General features: G+C 42.3%; 3 protein-coding genes and 1 pseudogene across 6 annotated transcripts in view; 2 read left to right on the top strand and 2 right to left on the bottom strand.

Annotated features, from left to right (window-relative positions):
• The window catches only part of LOC145531932 (cytochrome P450 3A28), a 31296-nt gene extending 21152 nt beyond the window's left edge, over positions 1-10144 (bottom strand). Inside the window, exons 1-5 of one of the 3 annotated variants that reach the window (XM_081555900.1) lie at positions 9994-10064; positions 6597-6690; positions 4529-4538; positions 3343-3385; positions 1002-1101 (exon numbers count right to left, since the gene is read on the bottom strand). In XM_081555900.1, the coding sequence (XP_081412026.1) occupies positions 1002-1101; positions 3343-3385; positions 4529-4538; positions 6597-6690; positions 9994-10064 (318 nt within the window). Of the gene's footprint in view, positions 1-1001; positions 1102-3342; positions 3396-4528; positions 4539-6587; positions 6691-9993 lie in introns of all 3 variants that reach the window. The other 2 variants (XM_081555898.1, XM_081555899.1) reach the window with 2 other exon arrangements.
• Positions 1-13574, top strand: part of ZNF3 (zinc finger protein 3) — a 490877-nt gene that overhangs the window by 188049 nt on the left and 289254 nt on the right. The gene's annotated exons all lie outside the window — the stretch shown is intronic.
• On the top strand, positions 7269-7366 carry LOC145533596 (small nucleolar RNA SNORA70; annotated as a pseudogene).
• The window catches only part of LOC145531926 (cytochrome P450 3A24-like), a 68529-nt gene continuing 64948 nt past the window's right edge, over positions 9994-13574 (bottom strand). The window contains exons 16-17 of one of the 2 annotated variants that reach the window (XM_081555876.1): positions 12479-12598; positions 9994-10155 (exon numbers count right to left, since the gene is read on the bottom strand). In XM_081555876.1, coding sequence (XP_081412002.1) covers positions 10124-10155; positions 12479-12598 — 152 coding nt within the window. In that variant the 3' untranslated portion in view covers positions 9994-10123. The remainder of the gene's footprint in view (positions 10156-12478; positions 12599-13574) is intronic. The other variant, XM_081555877.1, reaches the window with a different exon arrangement.

Raw genomic sequence — 13574 nt, 5'->3', positions numbered from 1 at the left:
CCTCTGTCCATGGGATTCTCTAGGCAAGAGTACTGGAGTCGGTTTCCAGGCTCTCCTCCAGGGGATCTTCCCAAATCAGGGATTGAACCCCTGCCTCTTATGTCTCCTGTACTGTAGGTATGTTCTTTATCACTAGTGCCACCTGGGAAGCCCAAAGGATAACAATATACCCAAATTTCCCAAGTACAAAAATGAAACGAGATGTTCACCAAAGAGATATTAGATTTAAATTGTAGAAAATTTGAAACTTTAGAGTATAATGATAAATGAACTAAAAAATGCAACAGTTACAACAGCAGACTCAAACAAAGAGAAAAACAGAATAAATTGACCTCATGAAAATAAAAATTTTTGCTCTACTAAGACCCTGATAAGAGGAAAAGACAAACCACTCACTGTGGCTATAAATGAATAGTTAAAGAGGGAGCCTTGTGATTCTCAAGTGGCACAGTGGTAAAGAATCTGCCTGCCAGTGAAGGAGACATAAGAAACGAGGGTTCAGTCACTGGGTCAGGAAGAACCCCTGGAGGGGGAAATGGCAATTGACTCCAGTACTTTTGCCAGGAAGATTCCATTCCATGGCCTATAGCCCATGGGGTCACAAAGAGTCAGACAGAACTGAGCACACACATACACTCAGAGGGAGCTTATGGGGATGGAAGGTTTCTATACATTTATTGTGATGGTGGTTATACAAATCTACCTCTATGATAAATTTCCATAGAGCAACACACACATAGACACCCTCCCTCACATCAAATGAATTCACATAAAACTGATGAAATCTGCATAAGCACTGTGGATAGTATCAGTGTCAACTTCCTACTCTGATATACTATGATTATGCAAGTACTAACCATGGAGGGAAACAGGATGAAGGGTATAGAACATAGCACCTTCCTGTATTTTTTCTCTTGACAGCAGCTTGTATACTTAAAATTATTACAGAATAAGTATTTAATAAACAAATAAAATTTAAACTTAAAGAAATGGATGCTTACCCTCCGATTTGTGAAGACAGAATAGCATTCTTTCACTAGTACTGTTTTGATTATATCTGGATCTGTGATAACCAACATAGGTTGTCGACCTTCATAAAACCTGTATAAGGAAAGGAGATCTAATTAAATTTACTGATACAGATTCCCCAGCTGGAGCCACACTGAAAATCCAGACTATCATTCTGATATTATTATAGATAATCCTTATTCTTAGAAATTGTGGTTAGAAATAACATTAGAACATTTGTTTGGCTTAAGTGTTATGTACGTTGGTATTTCCTATACTATTCTCATAACTTTTCTAGGTTTAAAATATTTCAGTATCAGTGAGGAAGTTAGCTTAGTAAAGAAGGCAAGAAAACTGTCTAAGAATGAAAAAATAATTAATTAGGGAGAGTCTACCCACTAATTTTTGAAGATATATCAAAAGCATGAAAAAGGCACATGAAACTTGTAGACACACTGACCATAAATATGTGACAATTGTCTGCAAACAGAAAGATTTGGAATGCTCCACAAGTGATAAGAGAATTGTAAAAGATTTTTCTATTTTCTAAAATTTGCTTACTTTATAGTTTACTTTAAAGGAAATTATTAATTTTTAATTAATTTAAAAAAAAGAAAAAATTTTCTTTCATTACTTATATTTATTCTTCTGCATGGGTCCCATGGGCCTCAGGCTCCATGTAGGTGATATCTGTCAGCAGCTTGGCAGGCCCACGTTTGACCCACCTACCACACAAAGCTGACTCCTCAGATATGACACGTCCCAGTTTGGCCTGATCTCCTGACTGTCAGGATGCCTGTTCATGGGAATGGGCCACTGGTATGAGGTTTATTTTACTCTGGCATTTTTATCTTCTGGCATCCCCCCCCACTATCCATCGTTTGCAATGGCTAGAACAAATAGGAAGATTTTCTACAAGTCTCCTATTCCTCCTTTGACTTCACAGATGAATTTCAAATGGTTTTGTGATCACATGTAAAAGTCGCTGAGAACCACTGCACTTTTTTCTGCCCATTTCCAAAATCCATTCTAAAACGCAGAGGGTGTAAGTGGATGCCAAGAGCATTTAGTGCTGAAGCAGTGACAGGAGGGATTGAGGAGGCACTTAATCTGCTCTTATTATCTGGATGATTCCCTTCTTCCCATCATGCTTTTTAAACAACACCTGGGTGGAGAAGGGCTAGTGTTTTGGGTGACCCTTTATATTCATGATGTCACTCCAGCCTTAGTATTTCTTTCACTACCAGTTACAGCTCAGACTCCTGGGCCCCACCCCAGATCATATTGATTTGGTGTACTGATGGGGGGGTGGGGTCAAAGTCTGTATTTATAACAAGCTCTCCCAGCTGGTCCTCATTTAAATCCAAGCATGAGAACAATTTTCTAAAGAGAGAACTGGGATCTACCATGAAAAAGTGACCCCACCCAGAGCTCAGGAGCAGTAAATGCTGGAGGGGCGGCTGGAGCTGGGCCAGTGGTGGTCCAGTGCTGCGTATTCTTTCCATCCAGTCACATTACCTTTCGGCGTCATGGAAACTCAGTAGGGCCCTATGGTTTCTGAGGACCCGATCAGAGAAGATGAAGAGGTCCAGAGAGGGAGGGCCTTCTCCAAGTTGCTTTTGGCAAAGAAGCACCAATGACACCTCTCCTGCTGCTCTCACCAAACCTCCAAAAGATCCTAAAGTACATCAGCCCATGTGACACACTCTGGCTTAGATATACTCCACATCTCTTCAAAGTCAGAGAAAAATACTAGATAAAACAATTACTGAATGCAATTCTATTGGAACGTCTTGGCTGAAAGTTAAAAACAAAACAAAAAATACCCTCCATACTTGTACAGAAAGGAAAAAGATGAGCAGAAATGGTTTCCCATTCTTATTACCTGTAACCTCCACCTCTTTTCCCAAGAGAACATATTAAATCCAAAATTAAAAAAAAAAAAGATTTTGTCTTTCAATTAAAAGTGAATCCTATGGAAAAGGGTTATAAAATGCATTTATGGGCATATATTAGAATGTTCTGGAATAATGCAATTGAAGGTAACATTAGAAAGGAAAATGGAAAAGGGGAGAAGAGTGAGATCCTGGATAGAAGAGGATGCTAGGAGTCCCTGGGCCTCAAAGTCTGGAGAAGAGGGATGACCTGTGACTCTCCAGGCCTGATTCAGACTGCGGACCTGGTGACATCTGGGATCCCTGGGAGAACAAACCTCCAAAAGCTTTAAAATAAATGATTTCATCCCAAGAGGCTCTGGAGTGAGCCTGTCCTCCACACCACAGGGGGTACCGCATTATAACAAGTTTATTCAATGGAAGCTTTCAGAAAACTCACCCCCACATTTTCCCATACTTTTTAAAACACTGATTGTCAAACTCTGGAATACTCTGCAAAAAGAAACAAAATTTGATTATTAATCTAAATGTATTGAAACCTACCTCTTTGGGGATAAAAATGTTTGAAACATTTAATCAGGCTTACTATTAGTAGTTAGAGAGAAGTTCTTATTCAGAGACGTCTCAGAGTGGATATTGGAAAAAAAGAAATCAAAATAACTCTTGCATCTAACTACTATAGATACTAATTGCTTAACTTGCCTGTGAATACTAAGTACCTCCTTGTCTTTGGTGAGAAAACTGAAGCTGAGGGAAAATTAGAGTGGCCTGTACACACTTGCCTCTCCTAGTTAAGCATACTTTTCATTTATCTCATGAGCCCTCTCTAGAGTTCTAGCAGAATTACAAGTTAAAGACACCAGTAACCTTTCTTGTCCAGCACATTTACATAACTCTAAGGCATGTGTGTTGGGTGAGAAAATAAGTGAGTGGATGAACAAATGACAAGCAGGCTTGCCTTCTAGTTGTCCAGCCAACACAGAAAGGATGGGGAGAGGTCACAATTACAAAAATGACAACGCCAACTAAACAACCTGCTCTGAATTTTCCCTTCAGCAACTAAAAAAAAAAACACACAAAAAACACCTTCTTGTCATTAAGTTTCTGCTGTGATGTTTGATGGTTTAACTGTGGAAATGAAGGTCTCAGAAACATTGGGCATGGAGTACATCTACTAAGGAGTCACTGGGAAAGATAGAACATAAATTATTGCTTTTTTAGAAGGAGAAAAGTTCAAGAGCTCTTAGGCAGTAATGAGACAATGAAGGCCTCTGTTTGGAGAATCAGTATCTGAGAAACAAGCCTCTTGTCTGCAGGAAAGGAAATCTGAGGCAGAGAGTAGCCTGCAACAGAGCTCTGCCCCTGGACATCTGTACGTAGCTCACGACCTTCAGTTAATATCAAGGCTCAGTTAGAATTCACAATCCATGTGCTACCTAGTATATTCCATTGAGTTAAACTATATTTTAATAATTTTGTCAAGTCATGTACTTTCTAGTGATTTTGTATATGTGATTCTGTCTTTAAAAAAAAACCCTCCATAATATATTTAGTGGTTAAATATCTGAAGTAACTAGACAGCCATTATCTTGTCTCTGTTAAACCTACTCGTGGCTCAGATATACCCCAAAAGCGCTTCCTTTGGATACACAGAGGTAAAGCAAAAAGCTCTTGTTACATTCCTCGAAATGCAAGAAGACATTCAGTTCAGTTCAGTTCAGTCGCTCAGTCGTGTCCGACTCTGCAACCCCATGAACCACAGCACGCCAGGCTTCCCTGTCCATCACCACCTCCCGGAGTCCACCCAAACTCATGTCCATCGAGTCGGTGATGCCATCCAGCCATCTCATCCTCTGTCGTCCCCTTCTCCTCCTGCCTTCAATCTTTCCCAGCATCAGGGTCTTTTCCAATGAGTCAGCTCTTCACATCAGGTGGCCAAAGTATTGGAGTTTCAGCTTCAACATCAGTCCTTCCAATGAACACTCAGGACTGATCTCCTTTAGGATGGACTGGTTGGATCTCCTTGCAGTCCAAGGGACCCTCAAGAGTCTTCTCCAACACCGCAGTTCAAAAGCATCAATTCTTCGGCGCTCAGGTTTCTTTATAGTCCAACTCTCACATCCATACATGACCACTGGAAAAACCATAGCCTTGACTAGACAGACCTTTGTTGGCAAAGTAAAGTCTCTGCTTTTTAATATGCTATCTAGGTTGGTCATAACTTTCCTTCCAAGGAGTAAGCGTCTTTTAATTTTATGGCTGCAGTCACCATCTGCAGTGATTTTGGAGCCCAGAAAAATAAAGTCAGCCACTGTTCCCACTGTTTCCCCATCTATCTGCCCTGAAGTGATGGGACTGGATTCCACGATCTTAGTTTTCTGAATGTTGAGCTTTAAGCAAACTTTTTCACTCTCCTCTTTCACCTTCATCAAGAGGCTCTTCAGTTCTTCTTCACTTTCTGCCATAAGGGTGGTGTCATCTGCATATCTGAGGTTATTGATATTTATCCCAGCAATCTTGATTCCAGCTTGTGCTTCCTCCAGCCCAGCGTTTCTCATGATGTACTCTGCATATAAGTTAAATAAGCAGGGTGACAATGTACAGCCTTGACGTACAGCTTTTCCTATTTGGAACCAGTCTGTTGTTCCATGTCCAGTTCTAACTGTTGCTTCCTGACCTGCATACAGGTTTCTCAAAAGACAGGTCAGGTGGTCTGGTATGCTCGTCTCTTTCAGAATTTTCCACAGTTTATTGTGATCCACACAGTCAAAGGCTTTGGCATAGTCAATAAAGCAGAAATAGATGTTTTTCTGGAACTCCTTGCTTTTTCGATGATCCAGTGGATGTTGGCAATTTGATCTCTGGTTCTTCTGCCTTTTCTAAAACCAGCTGGAACATCTGGAAGTTCACGGCTCATGTATTGCTGAAGCCTGGCTTGGAGAATTTTGAGCATTACTTTACTAGCATGTGAGATGAGTGCAATTGTGCGGTAGTTTGAGCATTCTTTGGCATTGCCTTTCTTTGGGATTGGAATGAAAACTGACCTTTTCCAGTCCTGTGGCCACTGCAGAAGACATTAGGGCTAGCAAAAGTGGAGGAGAGCCAGGGAAATAACTGCAGGAATTACCAGATAATATAAGTATGTGCAAATTACCTGATACTGAAGTTTTTTTTTTTTTTAACCATCAGAGCCACCAGAGAAACCCCACTGAATACACAGGCTGCCTGAAAAACTGAAGTTACTAAGCAATCGAGGAGGAAGAAAAAAAATGCAACCCAGAGCTTCTGCTACCATTAGGAAAGTTCTGACTCTAGTGTATGCAGCTTAATGAGTCATGACTGGGCAACCCTTTCAAGCTTTCCTCCTAATACAACGAAGATTGTGTCTTAATGGGAAACTTCACCTGGCAGGATGCAAATTCTCTCCACAGTACTCACAAGATAGAACATCAGGTCCTCTGCTGAGTCAGCTGAAGAACATGTCTATCTGACTGAGACAAAATCTGAGGATCCTAACAGCTAAAAAGAGAGGTATGTGGTAAAATTGGCCATGTGCTAGGTGGGGCACATGATATCACTTCTGGAAAGTGTGAAGCCTCAGAACTTCCTTCTGAGGAGGGACAGTGCTACTATGGAACTCAGCTGAGGTTTGCAACCATGAGAATCAAAAGAGGGAGTTTAAACAACACATACCTTGCAGTAGGCCAGAATACTTCCAAAATAGGGCACAGGTCTTGGCCCAGGAATCCCCAGCTTCTTAAAAAGTCCATATGAATAAGTCCCATATCTATAAAGTGAAAGAGAAAACCAGATCATAGGAATTGTGGAATAAGTCCTGGAGCTGGTCAGTCACTGACTGAGAACTGGAATCGTCAGACTAGGGAGGTAACATGTAGGTGATGATAATATCCGCAACTCCAAAAGTGATATCAATTTCACTCATCTTACCCTTGCCCACCACTACTATACAACCCATAAAAGGTAATGGTGATTAGCTAAAAGCAGCTGAAGTCTTCACAGTTCTAATCCTAGAATGAATACTTGAGAAATGTTTCCAATTTGAGTGGTCCTGAGGGGTTCAGGCTGCAATTCACTCATATTTATTTAGTAACTTGACTTTTAGATGATTTGGAGATTCTCATTCTAGGTAGAAAGCAGAAATTTATGCATTTCAATAATGAGATTTTGCTTAAATTCATCCACAACGTAACACTTACCATGAGCCCACTGTGACATTGTTCTTAAAATTTGCATGGAGACTTTTATGCTTTTCTTTCCCTCTACGTCCTGACCACATTTTAGGATTTAATTCTTCTTAAATCTATCTTCATAATCAAGTCTTAGAGAATAACAGTGTTCTTGTTTCTGTAAAATACAAACTGTGCCTTGTGCAATGGCTATAAACAGCAGCTTCCTCGGTAGTGTATGCAGCCTGGTTGTCCTAAGGGACCTTGGAGCCAGACTTTTCCAGTGGACATTTCATGACTGACATGCTGGCCCCAGTCTAAGCTCCAGACAGGTATGCATCGTATCTTTGGAAAGCCCCAGGGCACAGTGGCCGGGGTCCACATTGGCCATAGTGTCCATCCACACCAAGCTGTAGAACAAGGAGCGTGTAATTGAGGCCCTCCACAGGGCCAAATTCAAGTTCACTGGTCACCAGAAGATCCATATCTCCAAGAAGTGGGTTTTTTCCTAAGTTAACTACAGATGAATCTGAAAATATGGTGGCAGAAAAGCAGTTCATCCAGGGTGGCTGTGAGGTCAAACACAGCCCTAATCCTGGCCCTCTGGATAAACGACAGGCCTTGCACTCATGAGAGCCTTGGTGCTGTCCCCTCCTTATTCATACCCATCAATAAATCCTACTCTCTCGTCAGGACAAACTTATCAAGACTTCCATTGGCATCATGGAAATATAAGCAACTTTCAGCTACACTCAAGTCTCTATTGTCAGGCAATTTGGTGGACATGCCCTACAGACAAGGGTGATTGACTTTACTGTCCCTGAATAGAACTGTATAAATGATACAATGCATAAAGGATCCATTTCCATACCATTCTTACTCAAATGGTATCTGGTCCTCCAATCTGTAACACTCACCTGTAAACTTAGTGCAAGGCACACTCTTTTTTTGTTTTGAGATGCTCAATCACAGATACCTCCTCTGTGCATCAACTCTCAAAAAGCCATAAAGCCTGGTGCTTTCTACAGCTGGTATAACTGAAACTCATCTTCACGTGTCCTGTGGGGAATCTCACAACCAGGGGTGTGAAATCTTGCAGGTCTGCTCAATCTGGTGTTTCTGAGAACTGACAGAGTTGAGGAGAAGAGGGGTTGAGGGGAAAAGTTGCTGAAAATGGTTTTAATGTTCAAGTTTGCTAGGCCTCCCAGGCTCATTCTGAAGAGGCAAATTAGAAAGATATGACTGAAAAGCTTGAGAATTAGAAAGGTATGACTGAAAAGTGTGTTGTGTATAAATGGTCCAACATTCCCCTCCAAGCAGTTTTAGCTAAAAGTGGGCCTTCCAAACTTCAGGTACTTTCCTGCAGTGAAGAAAAGAGGTATTGTGCAACACAGAATAAATAAACAGAAAATGTTCCAGAATGTTTAATTTCTTCTATGAAGTTTACCATTTAAGGTCTTACAAGTTCCAAATATTCTGTTCAAATTCACCAAATCTTATATGATAATGTGGTAATAAATAAATGTGATAAAGTAAACCCAAAAATTGCCTGAAGGAAACTGTGCTTGAAGATGCAGCAGATGTACCTTGGCTAAGCCCACCTGGATGTTTGGATCCGTCCTCCAGGGTAGGTGGTGTAGGTATGGACACTTACTCTCAAAATGGGGGTGACGAGCTATTTCTACCCCAGTTCCTTCCTTTGCCACAACAAGAGCAAATCAATTTTCCTTCTGCACTTTCAATGTGTTACATAAACTCTCAAATTTATGCTGATGACAGAGCTCTCAGAGAGGGGAGGAATAGCTGAAAGAAATGAATATAATTTCAAGGTTTCTGCCAAGTCTCCTCTCCACTAAAGATTTCTCATTTGGGAGTAGTTAGTTCTGCATAGTACAGGTTGAGAGAATTGAGCCTTGGCAGGGAGTGCCATGGGAAGGGCATAGAAAAAGGGGAAGAGCTGATCTGAAGGGTGATCAATCTCCAGCTCTGGGTGACCAGGTGCCTTGTGTAAATGACATCTGGGGAGGGAAGGAAGGGAGCAGGAACCCCTTGAGTAACACAGGGGCCATCCTTCAACACTCTTCTTCTTTTTTTTTTTTCAATTTATTTATCTTAATTGGAGGCTGATTACTTTACAATAGTGTAGTGGTTTTTGCCATACATTGACATGAATCAGCCATGGGTATACGTGTGTTCCCCATCCTAAACCCCCCTCCCACCTCCCTCCCCATCCCATCCCTCTGGGTCATCCCAGTGCACCAGCCCTGAGCACCCTGTCTCATGCATCGAACCTGGACTGGTGATCTGTTTCACATATGATAATATGCATGTTTCAGTGCTATTCTCTCAAATCATCCCACCCTCGCCTTCTCCCACAGAGTCCAAAAGACCGTTCTATACATCTTCAACACTATTCTTACAGAAGATACTGAACCAAGGTGAAGATAAGGAGACAAATCCCAAGTTACTTTGTATCTCCAGGATCCCCAGAACTAGAGAAGGGGAGAGTACCCCACTGCACAGGGACTAGTTTCTTTAAATCTTCCCCTGGTGGATTCTGGTTGATTAGTCTGGGTCCATGAAAATTAGTAGTCTATCATTCCTGGGAACAAATAAAATCACTAACCACTCCTGTGTGAATGTTTAGTTGCTCCGCTGTGGCTGAGTCTTTGTAGTTATAGAAAAGACTGTAACTGTAATTGCCAGGGCTGGCGGGCGAGGGTTGGTTGTTTGCTCCTTCAACAGAACTGAGTTAAGATCCATAATAACCCCATTGGTGTCTGTAGCATCCATAGCTTAAGCTACTTTTGCTCTGTAAACTAATCCTCAAAACACTAAAGGGAAAGTGGGACCTCATTACCGCGCGGGTCCAAGGTTGCAGAGATCACACTTTAGTTACTCACAGATAGAGCAGCACCAGGCTGGTAGCCAGGAGAACCCAGGTTTCCACGGAAAAGCTTGGGATCAGCTCCATGGCCACCTTCCTCTGTGATTCCCTCCTCTGAGTTTCTTTTCAGCTCTGTGTGCTATGCTTCACTTGCTTCTTTTCACACTCTGTGATGATTCTATGAAGCAATGAAATGTTTATGTACTGGGAAGTGGGTGGAGCTGGAGCTGCAGCCAGTAAAGGAATACCTGGGCTCCACCTGCAGGCTCCTTTCTGCCTTGATAGTTATGAAAGCATCATGGACATTACACTTTGACCTCCTTTGTGTTCATGTTCTCTGGGAATTCAATAACAACTCAATCAGTGTTATCAGTAAGTTCAAAGGTTAGGGAAACTCAAATAAAACCACTAGCGATAAATATCCTCTAAACTCTCCTTATCTCTGTAACTGCCTGAACTTTAATACTTGAAACCATTCAAACAAGCTAGGTCTACAGATCTTTACCCAAACACCTTCCTCAACCTTGATACCCTTGTTTCCCTATGAGGCACCGACTCATGCCTCAAATTTCAGCTCAGAAAGAACATGGTTTTGAGACTCTGCTAACCAACCTCCTTAAAAAGGAATAACTACTTCCTCTCAGGGTAGCTGTATCCCCTGGACACAATTCTATTATGGTTTTAATATTCTCCAGAACCACTGTTCATTTCCACTTCTATTTCCCTTAATGTATTGAGACCTTGGTTACAGCTTTGTAACCAGCCTTGGTTACACAGGGTAAAAGTCACCCTGTGTGCCTGGTTGGTAGCAGAGTGCTTTCTTCAGAGTGACAGTCAGAAAGATTGGTGGACTTGAGTTGGTGTAGTAAGAACCCTGATCCTCTGTGTATCTGTTTCCTGTGGCTGTTTGGTGACCACATCATCTTCCAGGATCAGTAACCCAACAAGAGCAGCTGGCTGGTCTTGGCCACCATCCCTGCACATTTAGGTGGATCCATCAGGATGCTGCTGACAAGAGGGCCCCAGAAGGAGAGGCAGGACATGGACCATGTGGTGCGGGCCGCACCAATGACATCGACTCAGGGTCTTCAGTGAACAGCAGTTACATGGATTCCTGACCAAAGAATGACCCCCTGCCCTCTGGAAAGGCCATGAATCCAAGATCAATGGGTATGAGGACAGTGAAGTGGAGAAAGCAGCCAATGACCAAGTGGACCTCCACTCTCCTTATCCACCGGGGATGTGGCATATAGGCACACAGGAGTCCATAAAGATAACATGATGGTTTTCTACAGGGCAAAGGGGGTGGTCAGAGAAGTTGCTTACCTTTCATTGATTAGATGGAAAATTATTAATAGGAAGCAAAGAGTTAGTAAGGAGGAGGTCTAGAGTAGATGTCAGTGGCATCTGTGACCCCACCCATTCTAATGGGAGAAACGATAGGACTGGGGGTCTGAAATATACACTGGTCCATTGTCTTCACTCTGATCAAATCCTGTATCCCTTTGGTCTGAGAAGCTCTGAATTATATGAAAAACAAAACTTCAAAAGTTCTTAAAACTCAATAGAAACAAAGAACATTTCACCTGTGTTTGTACACTTCTTTCTCCCTTCATCCTTTCTCATTTTCAGTCCTTTTGGAGAAAGTGATATTCAACTCTCACCAATACTTTACATCCCTCTGACCTGAAAGTCCTCAGGGCTGCCCAACACTGGCCTGAGTGGGTGGATGTCTCACTGGTAAATTGCAGTAAGTCCCAACTATGGCACCTGTCCTTTGGATTTCCATGGGACCTTGTCACACAGCATGATGTTTCTACCATCATAGCTTATCAACTTTTGGTTCAGACTTTTTCCCGGAGGCCCCTGTTAAAATCCATAGCTACCACTGGAAATATAATACCTGAATATATCTATTCATCCATTCACTGATGCAAGGCCAAGTGTGTGAATGTCAGATGCAGGTATTGTGATGGTCTGTGGTCTAGAAACCTGTATAGTCCCCTTCCTTAGGGGAAGCCTCCCAGAGGAGGAAGTGAGACACATAAGCAACCTCGGTATGGGGCATACCTTTGGAATCTCTGGGATAATGAAGCCCTACAGACAGGTAGCAAAGGAGAGAAATGGATGCAAGCTTAGTACCAACAAAGGATAGATATGGGAAGCTGGAAGATGATCCCCAGGAAAGGTAGGGTCAAAAGTCCCAGGAATTCTGATACATTACTTCCTTCTTCTGGTGCCTTTCTTGGGCCTGTTAAGTAGGGTCAAGACATAATCTCCATTTTACACATGTAGAAACCGAGGCCCAGTGACTGTAAGTGGTTTCCACAAAACTCCCAATCAAAATATGTTGTAAAGAAACTAATGCAGAGAAAGATTGGCAAGTCTACTGCTGCTCTAAAATGCCAATAGTCAAGGTTTGCTGTTTCATGATGAGGGTCACTATGTGTAATAGTGAGACCCCAGGCTGCAGCAGAATTGGTTAAAATTCTAGCTCCTACCTCCATGACTACCCCTGCCCAGGTGCTCCCCGATGGGTCTTGAGAACCAAGGACTCCATCTCATTTCAGCAGGGACAGGACAGGTGCAGGTCATGAGGATCCATCTCTCCATGTTCTCAACTGAGAGGTACACAAAATACATTCAACATGGCATGTTGGGGTGTCATCTGATAAGTATTGACAACTTAATTGACTCAATTAAACTAAAAGCCTTTCTTATTCTTCAGGAAACAAAACTGTTGTGGAACCTATATGCCTTCATCTTCCCCAAAACACATTCTCAGTTACAATGACTTTTCTCACTAACCCAAACAGGACCATATGCTGCTCTGTTTACCTCAGGGCCTGGCCCAGCTGGTTGGACGGCTGGTGACAGGCTAGTTATTGTTGAGGACTGAAATTTAGGCAGTGTCATGTTCTAATTCCTTGGACAGCAAGGAGATCAAACCAGCTAATCCTAAAGGAAATCAACCCTGAATATTCATTGGAAGGTCTGATGCTGAAGCTGAAGCTCCAATACTTTAGCCATCTGATACAAAGAGCCAACTCACTGGAAAAGATCCTGATGCTGGGAAAGATTGGAGGCAAAAGGAGAAGGGGCAGCAGAGCATGAGATGGTTGGATGGCATCGTCGACTCAATGGACAGGAGTTTGAGCAGACTTTGGAAGACAGAGAGGGATAGGGAAGTCTGGCGTGCTGCAGTCCATGGAGTTGCAAAGAGTCAGACATGACTGAGAGACTGAACAACAACAATGTTCTAATCAATGCAAATGACCTTGATCTGCAAGGGGAAATAACACAGGGCATATTTGTGCCCCTTCATTCCACAGCAGGGAACACCTAACTTTAAAATTCTCATATACTAAGATTGTAAAGGAAGAGACATGTGCCTGAAGAACACACCACAGTCCATGGTAATCTATTCATACCTATTAATTTAATTGTTGCTAAGAACTGTGCGCTACCCTGGTAGCTAAGCTGGTAAAGAACCTGCCTGAAATGCAGGAGACCCTGGTTCAGTCCTGGGTTGAGAAGATCCCCTGAAGAAGGGAATGGCTACCCATTCCAGTATTCTGGCCTGGATAATTCCAAGGA

The sequence above is a fragment of the Giraffa tippelskirchi genome, chromosome 13 (assembly GCF_054371585.1).
Source record: "Giraffa tippelskirchi isolate mGirTip1 chromosome 13, T2T-mGirTip1v1.2.pri, whole genome shotgun sequence".
In the NCBI taxonomy this organism is placed as follows: Eukaryota; Metazoa; Chordata; class Mammalia; order Artiodactyla; family Giraffidae; genus Giraffa; species Giraffa tippelskirchi.
This window is presented reverse-complemented; position numbering and strand designations above follow the sequence as displayed.